We start from the raw sequence: 15,877 nt of genomic DNA on the forward strand, positions 1-15,877 counted from the left end.
TCCCCTCCAGCAGAACGGGACGTGCCGCTACAATGCCTCGGCCAGCGCCGCCTCCTGCTCCCGCTACGTGGAGCTGCCGGAGGGGGACGAGGCCGCGCTCCGGGACGCCGTGGCCACCGTGGGGCCCGTGGCCGTGGCCATCGATGCCACCCGGCCAACCTTCTTCCTGTACCACTCCGGTGAGGGGAACCGGGAATGGGAACGGCTCGGGAAGGGAGGGGAGGGGAGGGGAGGGGAGGGGAGGGGAGGGAAGGGAAGGGAAGGGAAGGGAAGGGAAAGGAAGGGAAGGGAAGGGAAGGGAAGGGAAGGGAAGGGAAGGGAAGGGAAGGGAAGGGAAGGGAAGGGAAGGGAAGGGAAGGGAAGGGAAGGGAAGGTTTGGGAAGGGAAGGTTTGGGAAGGGAAGGTTTGGGAAGGGAAGGGAAGGTTTGAGAAGGGAAGGGAAGGGAAGGTTTGGGAAGGGAAGGTTTGGGAAGGGAAGGGAAGGTTTGGGAAGGGAAGGGAAGGGAAGGGAAGGGAAGGGAAGGGAAGGTTTGAGAAGGGAAGGGAAGGGAAGGTTTGGGAAGGGAAGGTTTGGGAAGGGAAGGGAAGGTTTGGGAAGGTTTGGGAAGGGAAGGTTTTGGGAAGGTTTGGGAAGGTTTGGGAAGGTTTTGGGAAGGTTTGGGAAGGTTTGGGAAGGTTTGGGAAGGGAAGGGAAGGGAAGGGAAGGGAAGGGAAGGGAAGGGAAGGGAAGGGAAGGGAAGGGAAGGGAAGGGAAGGGAAGGGAAGGGAAGGGAAGGGAAGGGGCATATTGGATTTATGGAGTGGGGTTGGAACCTGGGTTTTTGGGGCTTTGGGATTTTTCCAGCCCGGCTTGTGATGCCCTGGTGGGACAAACCCACCTTCTTCTGACTTTGCAACCCTGGAGACCTTCTGGGAAATTGGGAATTGGGGGGAATTTTGGGAGATTTGGGGTGAATTCCTGGAGAGAGGCTGGAACTGGGTGGTTTTTGGGGCTTTGGGACTCTTCCAACCCAACCCACGATGGGGCAAAACCCACCTTCCTGGGTCTTTCCAACCCCGGAGACCTTCTGGGAAATTGGGAATCAGGGGGGAATTTTGGGAAATTTGGGGGGTTAATTCCTGGAGGGAGATTGGAATGGGATGGGATTCCGGGATTCAGGTCTCTTCCATTGGAACCTTGTTCCATCCTTTCCACCCCAGGAGCTCCCCTGGCGTGAAGAAACCTTCGGGAGTCGGGTGGGATTTGGGAAGCTGGGGGGGTGAATTCCCGGCGGGAGGCCTGGAATTCCCGGTTTTTCCCGCCCAGGGGTGTACGACGACCCCCAGTGCACGCAGGAGGTGAACCACGCGGTGCTGGTGGTGGGATACGGATCCCTGGAAAACAAGGAATACTGGCTGGTGAAGAACAGGTGAATGTCCAAGGGGGGTGGGGGGGAGATCCCGGAATATTCCCAGCTGGAAGGGACCCACAGGGATCAGAGTCCCCTCCCTCCCCCCCTCCTGTGTCCCTCAGGTGCTCCTTGACCCCTTGGAACACGGAAGGGGGGTTGGAATGTTGATCCATAATGTCCCTCCCAATCCAAGCCGTTATGGAATTCCATGATTTTATACTTGGAATTGTCCAGATCCGTGATTCCATTGACTCATTCCACGATTCCATTGACTCATTCCACGATTCCATTGGCTCATCCCATGATTCCAAAACCCCATTCCACGATTCCATAACCCCATTCCACGATTCCATAACCCCATTCCATGATTCCATAACCCATTCCACAATTCCATAACCCTCTTCCACAATTCCATTGACTCATCCCATGATTCCATAACCCATTCCATGATTCCATAACCCATTCCATGATTCCATTGACTCATCCCACAATTCCATTGGCTCATTCCATGATTCCATTGACTCATCCCACGATTCCATTGTCTCATTCCACGATTCCATAACCCCATTCCACGATTCCATAACCCCATTCCAGGATTCCATAACCCCATTCCATGATTCCATTGGCTCATCCCACAATTCCATAACCCCCTTCCATGATTCCCGGGAGCGGGAACCCCACGGATCCATCTACTCCGCCCCCCCTCCGGTATCCGGATGTCGGTGAATCCGCCCGGGAAAAGCCGGAATTGAGGTTTTTTCCGTGTGTTTCTTCCCTGTTTTCCCGGAGCTGGGGGGGTCTGGTTTGGAGACTCGGGATACATCCGGATGGCCCGGAACGCTTCCAACCGCTGCGGCATCGCCAGCTACGCCTCCTATCCCGTCATTTAGCCGGATCCCAACGCTCCTTCCAGGGAATTCTTCCGCTTCCAGAGGCGCTTTCCGGCTCTGTGGATTGGAAACAGGGATTGGACACAGGGATAACAGGGATTGGAAACAGGGATAACAGGGGTTGGAAACAGGGATTGGAAACAGGGATAACAGGGATTGGAGGCAGGGATAACAGGGGTTGGACACAGGAATAATAGGGATTGGAAAACAGGGAGAACAGGGGTTGAAAACAGGGATTGGAAACAGAGATAACAGGGATTGGGACACAGGGATAATAGGGATTGGACACAGGGATAACAGGGATTGGAAGCAAGGATAACAGGGATGGGACACAGGGACTGGAAACAGGGATAACAGGGATTAGACGTAGGGATGGGACACAGGGATCACAGGAATCTCAGGGATCGTGGGATCCTCCCTCTGGATGAGCACGGAGCTGCTGCAATGCTGGGGGAGTCGACTCCTCTCCGTGTGATGCCGCTGGAATTGCGGATATTCCTTGGAAAATAAAAGGTCGCATTCGCTGTCTGGAAATATCCAATGTTTGGGTGTGAATATTTGGATATAATCCCCCCAAAAAAATCCAACATTTGGATACAAAAATCCAATCAGTGGATGTCAGTATTTACAGGTATCCCCCCAAAAATGCAATATTTGGATGTGAATGTTTGGAGATATCCCAAAAAAAAATCCAGTAATTGTATGTGAATATTTGGAGATATCCCCCCGAAAATCCAATAAGTGGATGTGAATATTTGGAGATAACCCCCCAAAAAATCCCATATTTGGAGATATCCCCCCAAAAATCCAATATTTGGATGTGAATATTTGGAGATATCTCCCAAAAAATCCAATATTTGGGTATGAATATTTGGAGATATCCTCAAAAAAAATCCCATAAGTAGATGTGACTATTTGGAGATATCCCCCAAAATCCAACATTTGGATGTGAATATTTGGAGATATCCCCCAAAAAATCCATAATTGGATGTGATTATTGGGAGATGACCCCCCCAAAAATCCAATATTTGGAGATATCCCCCAAAAATCCAATATTTAGATGTGAATATTTGGAGATTCTGCGATTCTGGGGCTTCCCCTGCCCACACCCAAACATGGCGTCTCCCTCAGGCTTCCCCCTGCCCACACCCAACATGGCGTCTCCCTCAGGCTTCCCCTGCCCACACCCAACATGGCGCCTCCCACAGGCTTCCCTGCCCACACCCAACATGGCGTCTCCCGCCGCTTCTGCCCTTCCCCGCCGCGCATGCGCAGCGCCAAGGGCACGATGGCGGCGCTGCGGGCGCTGTGGCGGCTCCGCGGCCCCGCGGGTCTGAGGCCGGTGGGACCCCGCCTGGGCCCGGCCCCTGCCCGGTGAGACCCGGGGGACACCGGGGAGGGCAGAGTGGGGGGCTGCGAGGGGCTGGGGGGGATCGGCGGTGGTGGTCCCTGGGTGTCCCTTCTCCCCCTCATGACAGTCCTTGTCCCCCCCCTCACGCCCCCCGTGTGTCTCCCCTCCGTAGGTCGCGGCAATGGCAGCCCGACGTGGAGTGGGCGCAGCAATTCGCCGGCGCCGTCATGTACCCGAGCAAGGAGACCGAGAAGTGGGTCCCGCCGCCCTGGAACGGTGAGGGGAGAGCGGGGAGGGAGGGGGGAGCCTGAGGGGGTCCCCAGGCCTTTGGAAGGGGGGTGGTTTGGGAGGGAGGTCAAGGCCTTGAGGGGGTATCAGGTGAACTAAGGGTGCCCTGAGGCTTTTGGGGGGACCCCTGGAGGGGTTCTGAGGTTCTTGGGTGGGTGGGTGGGACATGGAAGGGTCCTGAGGCTTTGGGGGGGGCCCTGAGGAGGAAGGTCAAGGCTTTAGGGGAGTGTCAGATAACCTGGGGGGAGTCAAGGCTCTTGGGGAGGCCCTGGAGGGGTCCCCAGACCTTTGAGGGGGGACATGGAGTCATTGGGGGGGAAGTCAAGGCCTTGAGGGGGTATCTGGTGCACTAAGGGTGCCCTGAGGCTTTTGGGGGGACCCCTGGAGGGGTTCTGAGGTTCTTGGGTGGGTGGGTGGGACATGGAAGGGTCCTGAGGCTTTGTGAGGGGGGGCCTGAGGAGGAAGGTCAAGGCCCTGGGGGGGAGTCAAGGCTCTTGGGGAGGCCCTGGAGGGGTCCCCAGACCTTTGAGGGGGGACACGGAGGCAGTGGGGGGGAGATCAAGGCCTTGAGGGGGTATCCGGTGCACTAAGGGTGCCCTGAGGCTTTTGGGGGGACCCCTGGAGTGGTTCTGAGGTTCTCGGGTGGGTGGGTGGGACATGGAAGGGTCCTGAGGCTTTGGAGGGGGGGGTCCTGAAGAGGAAGGTCAAGGCTTTAGGGGAGTGTCAGATAACCTGGGGGGAGCCAAGGCTCTTGGGGAGGCCCTGGAGGGGTCCCCAGACCTTTGAGGGGGGACATGGAGACACTGGGGGGGAGGTCGAGGCCTTGGGGGGGTGTCAAGTGAACTAAGGGTGCCCTAAAATCCTTGGGGGGGGCACTCGGTGCTGTCAGGGGGGCACTAGGGACAGTTTTGGGGCACTCATGGCCCGGTGGTGACCCAGGGGGTGCCAACCTGGCATTTGGGGGGGGCACTTAGGGCAGCTGTGGGGGGTTTGGGGGTGCTCCCTGAGCCCCTGGATTTGAGGGGTTTGGATGGGGGGGGGGATCATTCTGTGCCACTGAGCCATATCTGGGGGGGGGTGAGGGAGGGTTATCCTGGTCTCCTCCCTCTCCCCTGACTCCCCCCTTGTGTCCTGCCCCAGACAAAGACCCCGTGGCCCACAAGAAGGTCTCCAGCCTGACCATCAACTTCGGGCCCCAGCACCCGGCGGCTCACGGGGTCCTGCGGCTGGTGATGGAGCTGAGCGGGGAGACGGTGAAACGCTGCGACCCCCACGTGGGGCTGCTGCACAGGGGCACTGAGAAGCTCATCGAGTACAAAACGTACCTGCAGGTGGGACCCCAGAGCCCCAGGGAGCCCCCAAACCCCCTGGGAGCCCCCAATCCCCCTGGGAACCCCCAGTGCCCTCGGAGACACAACCCTGCAGCCCCCCAATCCCCTGGGAACCCCAAATGCCCTCGGAGACACAGCCTTGCAGCCCCTCAATCCCCTGGGAGCCCAAATCCCCTCAGAGACACAGCCCTGCAGCCCCCCAATCCCCTGGGACCCCCCAATCCCTCAGGACCCCATCCCTGCAGCCCCCAGTGCCCTGGGACCCCCTGAGTTCCCTGGGGACACAACCCTGGGATCCCCCACCCCTGTGACCTCCCAGTCCCTGGGAGACCCATCCCAAGCCCCCCAGAACCCCAATCCCTGATTCCAGGCTCACCTGGGACACGCTGAAGGTCCCAGATTTGGGGCCTGCAGCCCCTCCAAGGAGCTGGAAAATCCTGGAAGAGGGATATCATCTGTCTTCCACAGCTCTCATCCCATCTCAGGGGGTGTATCCACGTGTCCCTCCATCCCTGACCCCATCTCAGGGTTGTCCCTTTTTCCCAGAGCTTCTAACCCTGTTCCCAGTTCCCACGGAAGCCGGGCAGGTTCTGCTGCCAGCCCTGCCTCCCAGTGCTCCCAGTATTCCCTCTTTTTTCCACAGGCCCTTCCTTACTTCGACCGCCTGGACTACGTGTCCATGATGTGCAACGAGCAGTGCTACTCCCTGGCCGTGGAGAAGCTGCTCAACATCCGCCCCCCTCTGCGGGCCCAGTGGATCCGAGGTGGGCAGGAGGGTGTCCCCCTTGGCATTCCTGGTTTTTGTGGACCCCCAGGATTTTGGGAACTGGGCCTTGAGTTCAGGAAGGGCAGGGAGGGGCTGGAGCAGGACCAGAGGCTGGGGAAGGGTCTGGAGCAAAATTCCCATAAGGAGAGGCTGAGGGAGGTGGGATTTGGGATGGGCAGGAAGCTGAACAGGAGCCAGAGTGTGCCCAGGGGGCCAAGAGGGCCGATGGATCCTGGCCTGGATTGGGATCAGAGATTCTGCCCTTGTAAGGCCTCACCTCGAGTGCCCTGTCCCCTGTCCCTGAGCTCTGGGCCCTCAGCTCAGGAAGGACACGGAGGGGCTGGAGCAGGGCCAGGGAAGAGCAGCCAGGCTGGGGAAGGGGCTGGAGCACAACTCCCGTGAGGAGAGGCTGAGGGAGCTGGGGGGGCTCAGCCTGGACAGGAGGAGGCTCAGGGGAGACCTCCCCACTCTGCACAACTCCTGACAGGAGGGGGGAGCCAGGAGGGGGTCAGGGTCTGCTCCAGGGAACCAGCAGCAGGACAGGAGGGTCTCCAGCTGTGCCAGAGGAGGTGTAGGTTGGATATTAGGAAGGAATTCTTTTCAGCCATTGGAATGGGCTGCCCAGGGAGGGGGTGGATTCTCCGTCCCTGGAGATGTTTAAGGACAGACTGGATGTGGCATCAGTGCCACGGGCTGTTGGAGCAAGGGTTGGACTGGATGATCTCAGAGGGCTTTTCCAACCCCGTGGATTCCATGATTCCATGAATCCCTCCCCTTTTCCCCCCCTCTCCCCCAGTTCTGTTCGCGGAGATCACGCGGCTGCTCAACCACATCATGGCGGTGACGACGCACGCGCTGGACATCGGGGCCATGACCCCCTTCTTCTGGATGTTTGAGGAGAGGGAGAAGGTGAGCCTGGGGGGCAGCGCTGCCCCCGGTGCCCTCCCAGTGCTCCCCAGAGTTCCCAGTGACCCCCCATGTTCCTGGTGATCCACAGTCTCTCCCAGTGCTCCACCAGTGCTCCCATTGACCCTCAGTCTCTCCCAGTATTCCACCAGTGCTCACAGTGCCCCCACAGCACTCTGAGTGCCCCCCAGTGCTCCCAGCACTCCCCCAGTGCTCCCAGTGCCCCCCAGTGCCCTCCAGTGCTCTCAGCACTCCCCCAGCACTCCCAGTGCCCCCCAGTGCTCTCAGCACTCCCCTAGCACTCCCAGTGCCCCCCAGCACTCCCAGTGTCCCCCCAGCACTCCCAGTGTCCCCCCAGTTCTCCCAATGCCTCCCCAGCACTCCCAGTGCCCCCCAGTGCTCTCAGCACTCCCCCAGTGCTCCCAGTGCCCCCCAGTGCTCCCAGTGCCCTCCAGTGCTCTCAGCACTCCCAGTGCCCCCCAGTGCTCCTAGCACTCCCCCAGCACTCCCAGTGCCCCCCAGCACTCCCAGTGTCCCCCCAGTTCTCCCAATGCCTCCCCAGCACTCCCAGTGCCCCCCAGTGCTCTTAGCATTCCCCCAGTGCCCCCCAGTGCTCTCAGCACTTCCCCAGCACTCCCAGTGCCCCCCCAGCACTCCCAGTGTCCCCCCACTGCTCCCAATGCCTCCCCAGCACTCCCAGTGCCCCCCAGTCACCCCCAGTGCCCTTTGGGGTGCCAGGGGGTCTGTGCAGACCGGGGGTTCTCCTGTGCCCCCTCAGATGTTCGAGTTCTACGAGCGGGTGTCGGGGGCACGGATGCACGCGGCCTACATCCGCCCCGGGGGGGTGCACCAGGTAAGGGGGGGCTCCCTGGGCTTCCTCTGGGACCCCCATCCCTGGGACACCCATCCCTGGGACCCCCCATTCCCCTGGGACCCCCCACTTCCCTGGGTCCCCCATACCTGGGATGTCTCTCTCTGGGACCCCCATCCCTGGGATCCCCCTCCTGGAGTCACCCCCCCACATTCTCCTGGGACTCCCCAGCCCCAGGATCCCCCCATGCCTTGGGAACCCCATTCCCTGGGACTCCCATCCCTGGTAACCCCCTCCTGGGGTCACCCCCATTCCCCTGGGACCCCCCAGTCCTAGGATCCCCCCCATGCCCTGGGACCCCCACCCATCCCTGGTAACCCCCTCCTGGGGTCACCCCCATTCCCCTGGGACCCCCCAGTCCCAGGATCCCCCCATTCCCTGGGACCCCCCCCCCTCCTGGGGTCACCCCCATTCCCCTGGGACCTCCCGTTCTTCCTCGAACCCCCATTTCCAGGGACCTCCATTCCCCTGAGTCCTCCACACCTGGGACATCCAGTGGGCCCCCCCTGCCCACATCCCTGGTGCCACCTGAGCTCCCACCTGTCCCCCCAGTCCCACCTGTCCCCCCAATCCCACCTGTCCCCCCAGTCCCACCTGTCCTCCCAATCCCACCTGTCCCCCCAGTCCCACCTGAGCTCCCACCTGTCCCCCCAATCCCACCTGTCCCCCCAGTCCCACCTGTCCTCCCAATCCCACCTGTCCCCCCAATCCCATCTGTCCCCCAATCTCACCTGAGCTCCCACTTGTCCCCCAGTCCCACCTGTCCCCCCAATCCCACCTGTCTTCCCAATCCCACCTGTCCCCCCAATCCCACCTGTCCCCCCCAGTCTCACCTGAGCTCCCACCTGTCCCCCCAGTCCCACCTGTCCCCCCAGTCCCACCTGAGCTCCCACCTGTCCCCCCAATGCCCCGTGTCCCCCCGTGCCAGGACCTGCCCCTGGGGCTCATGGACGACATCTACGAGTTCGTCAAGAACTTTTCCATCCGGATCGACGAGGTGGAGGAGGTGAGGGGGGAGTTCGGGAATCTGGGGAGGGGGGGGGGGACAGGTGATGGTGCCAGGGACAGGTAATGATGCCAAGGGGAGATGGTGCCAGGTGGGACAGGTGAGGGGTGCCAGGGACAGGTAATGATGCCAGGGGGAGGTGATGCTGCCAAGGACAGGTGAGAGGTGCAAGGTATTGATGACAGGGACGGGTTTTAGGTACAAGGGACGGGTGAGGGGTGCCAGGAGCATGTGCCAGGTGCCCTGGGCAGGTGCCAGGTGTGCCAGGTGTCCCCTGCCCCCCCAGATGCTCACCAACAACCGCATCTGGAAGAACCGCACCGTGGACATCGGGGTGATCACGGCCGAGGAGGCCCTGAACTACGGCTTCAGGTGAGCCCACCCCCCGCCCCAGGGGTGCCCCCGTGCCCGGGGCGGGGCGTGGCACAGCCCTCAGGTGTGTTTTTGGGGGGTTCCCAGTGGGGTGATGCTCCGGGGCTCCGGGATCCACTGGGACCTGCGGAAGACGCAGCCCTACGACGTCTACGACCAGGTGGAGTTCGACGTCCCCATCGGCTCCCGGGGGGACTGCTACGACAGGTGAGGGCACAGGGCAGGGCACAGGGCACAGGAGGGGTGTGAGGAACAGGTGATGGTGCCAGGGACAGGAGATGGTGTAAAGGACAGGTTATGGTGCCAGGAACAGGTGATGGTGCCAGGGACAGGTGATGGTGTAAAGGACAGGTCATGGTGTCAGGAACAGGTGAGGGGCAGGTGATGGTGCCAGGGACAGATGATGGTGCCAGGGACAGGTGAGGGACAGGTGATGATGCCAGGGACAGATGATGGTGCAAAGGACAGGTGATGGTACCAGGAACAGATGCCAGGAACAGGTGATGGTGCAAAGGACAGGTCATGGTGCCAGGGACAGGTTATGGTGTAAAGAACAGGTGATGATGCCAGGGACAGGTGATGGTGCAAAGGACAGGTGATGGTGCAAAGGACAGGTAATAGTGCCAGGGACAGGTGATGGACAGGTGATGATGCCAGGGACAGGTGATGGTGCAAAGGACAGGTGATAGTGCCAGGGACAGGTTATGGCGTAAAGAACAGGTGATGGTGCCAGGGACAGGTGATGGTGCCAGGGACAGGTGATGGTGTCAGGAACAGGTGATGGTGCCAGGGACAGGTGATGGTGCAAAGGACAGGTGATGATGCCAGGAACAGGTGAGAGACAGGTGCAAAGGACAGGTGATGGTGCCAGGGACAGGTGAGAGACAGGTGCAAAGGACAGGTGATGGTGCCAGGCACAGGTGATGGTGCAAAGGACAGGTGATGGTGCCAGGGACAGGTGATGGTGTCAGGAACAGGTGATGGTGCCAGGGACAGGTGATGGTGCAAAGGACAGGTGATGGTGCCAGAACAGGTGAGAGACAGGTGATGGTGCCAGGGACAGATGATGGTGCAAAGGACAGGTGATGGTGCCAGGGACACATGAGGGACAGGTGATGGTGCCAGGAACAGGTGAGAGACAGGTGATGGTGCCAGGGACAGGTGATGGTGCAAAGGACAGGTGATGGTGCCAGGGACACATGAGGGACAGGTGATGGTGCCAGGAACAGGTGAGAGACAGGTGATGGTGCCAGGGACAGGTGATGATGCCGGGAACAGGTGATGGTGCCAGGGACAGGTGATGGTGCCCCTGGGGGACAGCCAACCCCCCTGCCCTGGTGTTGGGGTGCCCAGGTACCTGTGCCGGGTGGAGGAGATGCGCCAGTCCCTGCGGATCATCCTGCAGTGCCTCAACAAGATGCCGCCCGGCGAGATCAAGGTGGACGACGCCAAAATCTCGCCCCCGAAACGGGCGGAGATGAAGGTAAAGGTGGCACTGCCACACCCGGGCAGGGGACACCTGGGATAGGTGACACCGGGGACAGGTGACACCTGGGACAGGTGCCACCCACTGCAGGAGCCCCCCCTTCTCTCCCCAGACCTCCATGGAGTCCCTGATCCACCACTTCAAGCTCTACACCGAGGGCTACCAGGTGCCACCCGGGGCCACCTACACGGCCATTGAGGCCCCCAAGGTGACACTTCTGGCCGTGTGACGGGGACAGGGGTCTGTCCTCCCGTGCCACGTGTGTCCCCCCCTTGCACTGGGCGTGACTGGGGGCTCCCAGTGTGTCCCCGTGCCCGTCTGTGTCCCCAACCCTGTCCCTGTGTCCCAAACCCTATTGCCATGTCCCCAACTGTGTCCCTGTGTCCCTAAGCCTGTCACCCCATCCCTGTGTCCCCAACCCTGTCCCTGTGTCCCCAACCCTGTCCCTGTGTCCCTAAGCCTGTCACCCCATCCCTGTGTCCCCAACCCTGTCCCTGTGTCCCCAACCCTGTCCCTGTGTCCCCAACTGTGTCCCCGTGTCCCTAAGCCTGTCACCCTGTCCCTGTGTCCCCAACCCTGTCCCTGTATCCCAAACCCTGTCCCTGTGTCCCCAACCCTGTCACTGTGCCCTTATATTCCCAAGTGTGTCTCCGAGCCTCTCCCCATGTCCCCACCCTGTCCCCAATCCCATCCCCATGTCCCCAACCCTGTCCCCATGTCCCCAACTGTGTCCCCATGTCCCTAAGCCTGTCACCCTGTCCCTGTGTCCTCATGTCCCTATCCCTGTTCTGGTATCCCCATGTCCCCATCCCTGTCTCCATGTCCCCATCCCTTTCCTGGTATCCCCATGTCCCCATCCCCACATCCTCATCCCTGTCCCCATGTCCCCAGCTGTGTCCCCATGTCCCTAAGCCTGTCACTCTGTCCTCATATCCCTATCCCTGTCCCCATATCCCCATGTCCCCATCCCTATCCCCGTGTCCCTGTGTCCCCATCCCTATCCCCACGTCCCCCTCCCTGTCCCCGTGTCCCCATCCCTGTCCCCGTGTCCCCATCCCTGTCCCCATGTCCCTGTGTCCCCATCCCTATCCCCACATCCCCCTCCCTGTCCCCGTGTCCCCAACACTGTCCCCGTGTCCCCATCCCTGTCCCCATGTCCCCATCCCTGTCCCCGTGTCCCTGTGTCCCTCTCCCTGTCCTGTGTCCCCGTGTCCCCATCCCTGTCCCCGTGTCCCCAACGCTGTCCCCGTGTCCCCATCCCTGTCCCCGTGTCCCCATCACTGTCCTTGTGTCCCCATCCCTGTCCCCGTGTCCCCATGTCCCCATCCCTTTCCCGGTATCCCCATGTCCCCATCCCTGTCCCTGTGTCCCCATCCCTGTCCCCGTGTCCCCAACACTGTCCCTGTGTCCCCAGGGGGAGTTTGGGGTGTACCTGGTGTCCGACGGCAGCAGTCGCCCCTATCGCTGCAAGATCAAGGCCCCCGGGTTCGCTCACCTGGTGAGGGACAGGGGACACCTGGGGGGGACAGGGACACCTGGGGGGGACAGGGGACACCTGGGGGGGGACAGGGGACACGGGGGGGACAGGGGACACCTGGGGGGGGGACAGGGGACACTGGGGGGGACAGGGGACACTGGGGGGGACAGGGGACACGGGGGGGACAGGGGACACCTGGGGGGGGACAGGGGACACTGGGGGGGACAGGGGACACTGGGGGGGACAGGGGACACCTGGGGGGGACAGGGGACACTGGGGGGGACAGGGGACACCTGGGGGGAACAGGGGACACCTGGGGGGGACAGGGGACACCTGGGGGGAACAGGGGATACCTGAGGGGGACAGGGGACACTGGGGGGGGACAGGGGACACCTGGGGGGGACAGGGGACACCTGGGGGGAACAGGGGATACCTGGGGGGGACAGGGGACACTGGGGGGGGGACAGGGGACACCTGGGGGGGACAAGGGATACCTGGGGGGGACAAGGGATACCTGGGGGGGACAGGGGACATCTGGGGGGGACAGGAGACACCTGGGGGGGACAGGGGACACTGGGGGGGGGGACAGGGGACACCTGAGGGACACCTGGGGGAGAGGGGACACTGGGAGGGACAGAGGACACTGTGGGACAACGAGTTTATTGGGGTCCCTGTGAGGGGGCTGTGGGTTAATTGGGGGTCCCTGTGGGGTCTGTGGGTTAATTTGGGAGGTCTCTGTGGGGGTCTGTGGTTTAATGGGGGGGGTCCTTGTGGGGGGCTGTGGGTTAATTGGGGGGGTCTCTGTGGGTTAATTAGGGATCCCTGTGGGAGTCTGTGGGTTAATTGGGGGTCCCTATGGGGGCTGTGGGTTAACTGGGGGTCCCTGTGGGGGTCTGTGGGTTAACTGGGGGTCCCTGTGGGGGATCTTTGGGTTAACTGGGGGTCCCTGTGGGGGGTCTTTGGGTTAACTGGGAGGTCCCTGTGGGGGGTCTGTGGGTTAACTGGGGGTCCCTGTGGGGGTCTGTGGGTTAACTGGGGGTCCCTGTGGGGGGCTGTGGGTTAATTGAGGGTCCCTGTGGGTTAACTGGGGGTCCCTGTGGGGGGCTGTGGGTTAACTGGGGGTCCCTGTGGGGTCTGTGGGTTAACTGGGGGTCCCTGTGGGGGTCTGTGGGTTAACTGGGGGTCCCTGTGGGGGGGTCTGTGGGTTAACTGGGGGTCCCTGTGGGGGTCTGTGGGTTAACTGGGGGTCCCTGTGGGTTAACTGGGGGTCCCTGTGGGGGGGTCTGTGGGTTAACTGGGGGTCCCTGTGGGGGGCTGTGGGTTAACTGGGGGTCCCTGTGGGTTAACTGGGGGTCCCTGTGGGGGGTCTGTGGGTTAATTGGGGGGGTCCTTGTGTGCCAGGCCGGGCTGGACCGGATGTCCCAGGGCCACATGCTGGCAGACGTGGTGGCCATCATTGGTATGTCCTTCCCCTTTTGGGGGGGCTCCTTCCCCTTTTGGGGGGGCTCCTTCCAGTTTGGGAGCCCCTTCCATGTTGGGGGGGGGGGCTCCTTTACCATTGGGGGGGGGGTTCTTCCACACTTTGAGGGGGATCCTTTCCCATTTAGGGGGGGGTTGCTTTGGGGAGCTCCTTCCCTTTTCCAGGGGGCCGCTTCCAGTTTGAAGGGGGGCTCCTTTCCCTTTATGGTGTCTTTCCCATTTTGGGGGGGGGTCTCTCCCCAATTTGGGGGGGCTCCTCCCCCATTTTGGGGTGCCCTGACTCCACCCTTTCCCCCCCCTCCCCAGGCACCCAGGACATCGTGTTTGGGGAGGTGGATCGATGAGGGGGTGTCCCCGTCCCCCCACCTCCGTGTGCTGCTCTGCTTTGGGGGTCCCCCCCCCCCACGGGTGACCCCCCCACTCCCTGTTTTGGGTCAAATAAAGGCTAAACTGGGTCCTGAGTGTCCTTGTCCCTCCCTCCGTCGGAGGAGGGGAGGGAGGGAAGGGGGGAAGTGGGAGGAGGGTCAGAGGGAGGAAGAAGCTGCCGCGGTCACTCCACTCCTAACCGGCCTGGCCTGGGGGGGGACACGGGGGGGGGACATGGGTATGGGGGGCTCCCGAGGGCTCCTGGGGGGCTGGGATTCCAGGGATTGGGGGGGTCCCGGGGATTGGGGGGGGTCCAGGGAATTGGGGGCACATGGGAATTGGGGGTGGTGGGGTGAGGGGTGCTGTGGGAGTTGGGATTACAGGGGTGGGGGTCTCAGGGAATTGGGGGGCCCAGAGGATGGGGGGGGCTCAAAGGGGGGGTTCCACGGGAATGGGGTGTCCAGAGAACAAGGGGCCCGGGGAGGGAGGTTGCAAGGAATGGGGGCTCAAGGGATGGAATTCAGGGGATGGAGGTCCCATGGGAATTGGGGATGGGGGTGCCAGGGAGTCTCATGGATGGAGGGGGCCCAGGGAGATGGGGGGGCTGAGGAACGGGGGTCCTGGGGGGGACAGGGATGGGGGTCCCCGGGATGGGGAGCAGCTGGCTGGGCATGTGGCTCCCTCGCTGCTGGCCTCAGATTTTGGGGTGACCCGGGGTTTGGGGTGACCCCAAAGGGGGTCCCGGGAGGCTCCAGGGGGGCTCCGGTGCCACCCCAGGGGACATCGGTGCCACCTGCGACCCCCCCCGGCCCCTCTGCTGTCACCATCTGGGGCCACACGAGGGTTATGGGTGCAGGAGGGGGGATGTCACCTCCCTGCTGACCCGGGGACCCCCCTGCCTACCCTCTCCCCCCCAAAATCCCCCCCCAGGGGTTCTGGTGGAGCCCGAAATCTGCTACGTGTTGGACGCCGTCCTCTTCCTCTACAGCCTCGTCCTCACCGGCCTCTACTGCCGCCTCAGGGTGAGGTTGGGGGGACACCCCCCTTTTTCCGGGGTCCCCCCCCGGCTGGGGGGCTTTTCCCTATCGTTTTCTTCCTTATTTTCCTCACTTTTGCTCCCCCAGTTCCAGGCTCGGCGAGCGCGGCGAGCACCGGAGCAGGTAACGGGGTTGGGGGGGGTCTCTCCCCAATTTTGGGGAGGGGAGGGGAAGGGGGGTGCAAGGGGGGGGTGCAGGGGGCTGGAGGGGTCAGTGGGTGTCCGGCTGGGCCCCCCCCACCCTTCCCAACACTTTCACTTTCTCTTTCCAGAAAAAGGAAGAGGCCGTTTATGCTGTGAGTCAGACTGGGGGGGGGTGTCTGTCTGTCCTGGGGGGTCTTGTCCATAGGGTGACACATCCTGGGGTGGGGGGGCGGATGGTGGCTCTGGGGGTGGGGGGTGTCCCTGTCACAGAAGTGGCACATCCTGGGGACCCTCCCTGTCCCGGGGGGGGACCCTGCCCACCCCTGCTGTCCCTGGTGGGGCACTGTGTCCCCTCTGTGCCCCCTCTGTGTCCCCTCTGTGTCCCCTCTGTGTCCCCTCTGTGTCCCCTCTATGTCCCCTCTACTCACTCCCCCTAAAGCCCCCAAACCCCTTCCCTGGGTGGGAAACCCCCACGTGAGGGGGTGACAGAGGGTGGGTGTCAGTCACAGGGGGCACAAACTCCCCCCAACACCCCCCTAAACACCTCCATACCCACCTTCCCCCCCAAAAAAACTCCACAGGGTCTCAGCTCTGGGAACCAGGAGACCTACGAGACCCTCCAGATGAAACGCTCGTGACCCCCCCTCAGCTCCCTCCCGACCCCACCTCAGCTCTCCCTCTGTCCCCAACACCCGGGACCCCCTCAGAACCCCCCCC

General features: G+C 62.0%; 1 protein-coding gene and 2 long non-coding RNA genes across 3 annotated transcripts; 2 read left to right on the plus strand and 1 right to left on the minus strand.

Moving 5' to 3' along the window:
* Positions 1-15: 15 nt before the first annotated feature.
* Positions 16-2,817, plus strand: LOC135403880 (uncharacterized). The gene is made up of 2 exons (XR_010425515.1): positions 16-179; positions 1,307-2,817. It is a non-coding gene; the product is annotated as an uncharacterized LOC135403880 (long non-coding RNA).
* On the minus strand, positions 1,739-3,166 carry LOC135403881 (uncharacterized). The gene is made up of 2 exons (XR_010425516.1): positions 1,955-3,166; positions 1,739-1,870 (listed from the first exon to the last, which is right to left on the minus strand). It is a non-coding gene; the product is annotated as an uncharacterized LOC135403881 (long non-coding RNA).
* Positions 3,167-3,434: 268 nt separating this feature from the next.
* NDUFS2 (NADH:ubiquinone oxidoreductase core subunit S2) lies at positions 3,435-14,069 on the plus strand. Its single transcript, XM_064638282.1, has 14 exons — positions 3,435-3,655; positions 3,805-3,908; positions 5,061-5,251; positions 5,895-6,015; positions 6,814-6,926; positions 7,702-7,776; positions 8,723-8,800; positions 9,087-9,172; positions 9,260-9,379; positions 10,526-10,655; positions 10,771-10,866; positions 12,073-12,156; positions 13,537-13,594; positions 13,921-14,069. The coding sequence occupies exons 1-14, from the start codon at positions 3,474-3,476 to the stop codon at positions 13,956-13,958; spliced, it is 1,476 nt and encodes a 491-aa protein (XP_064494352.1). The 5' UTR covers positions 3,435-3,473; the 3' UTR covers positions 13,959-14,069.
* The last annotated feature ends 1,808 nt before the right edge of the window (positions 14,070-15,877 follow it).

Source organism: Pseudopipra pipra, chromosome 29, assembly GCF_036250125.1.
Source record: "Pseudopipra pipra isolate bDixPip1 chromosome 29, bDixPip1.hap1, whole genome shotgun sequence".
Classification (NCBI taxonomy): domain Eukaryota; kingdom Metazoa; phylum Chordata; class Aves; order Passeriformes; family Pipridae; genus Pseudopipra; species Pseudopipra pipra.

What these genes read in the sequence shown, in the direction of transcription:
- NDUFS2 (XM_064638282.1), top strand. Translation starts at nt 3,474, where the DNA reads ATGGCGCCTCCCACAGGCTTCCCTGCCCACACCCAACATGGCGTCTCC. An exon ending in GCGGGCCCAGTGGATCCGAG is followed by an intron (nt 6,016 to 6,813) that starts GTGGGCAGGAGG and finishes CCTCTCCCCCAG; the next exon opens with TTCTGTTCGCGGAGATCACG. An exon ending in GGATCGACGAGGTGGAGGAG is followed by an intron (nt 8,801 to 9,086) that starts GTGAGGGGGGAG and finishes CTGCCCCCCCAG; the next exon opens with ATGCTCACCAACAACCGCAT.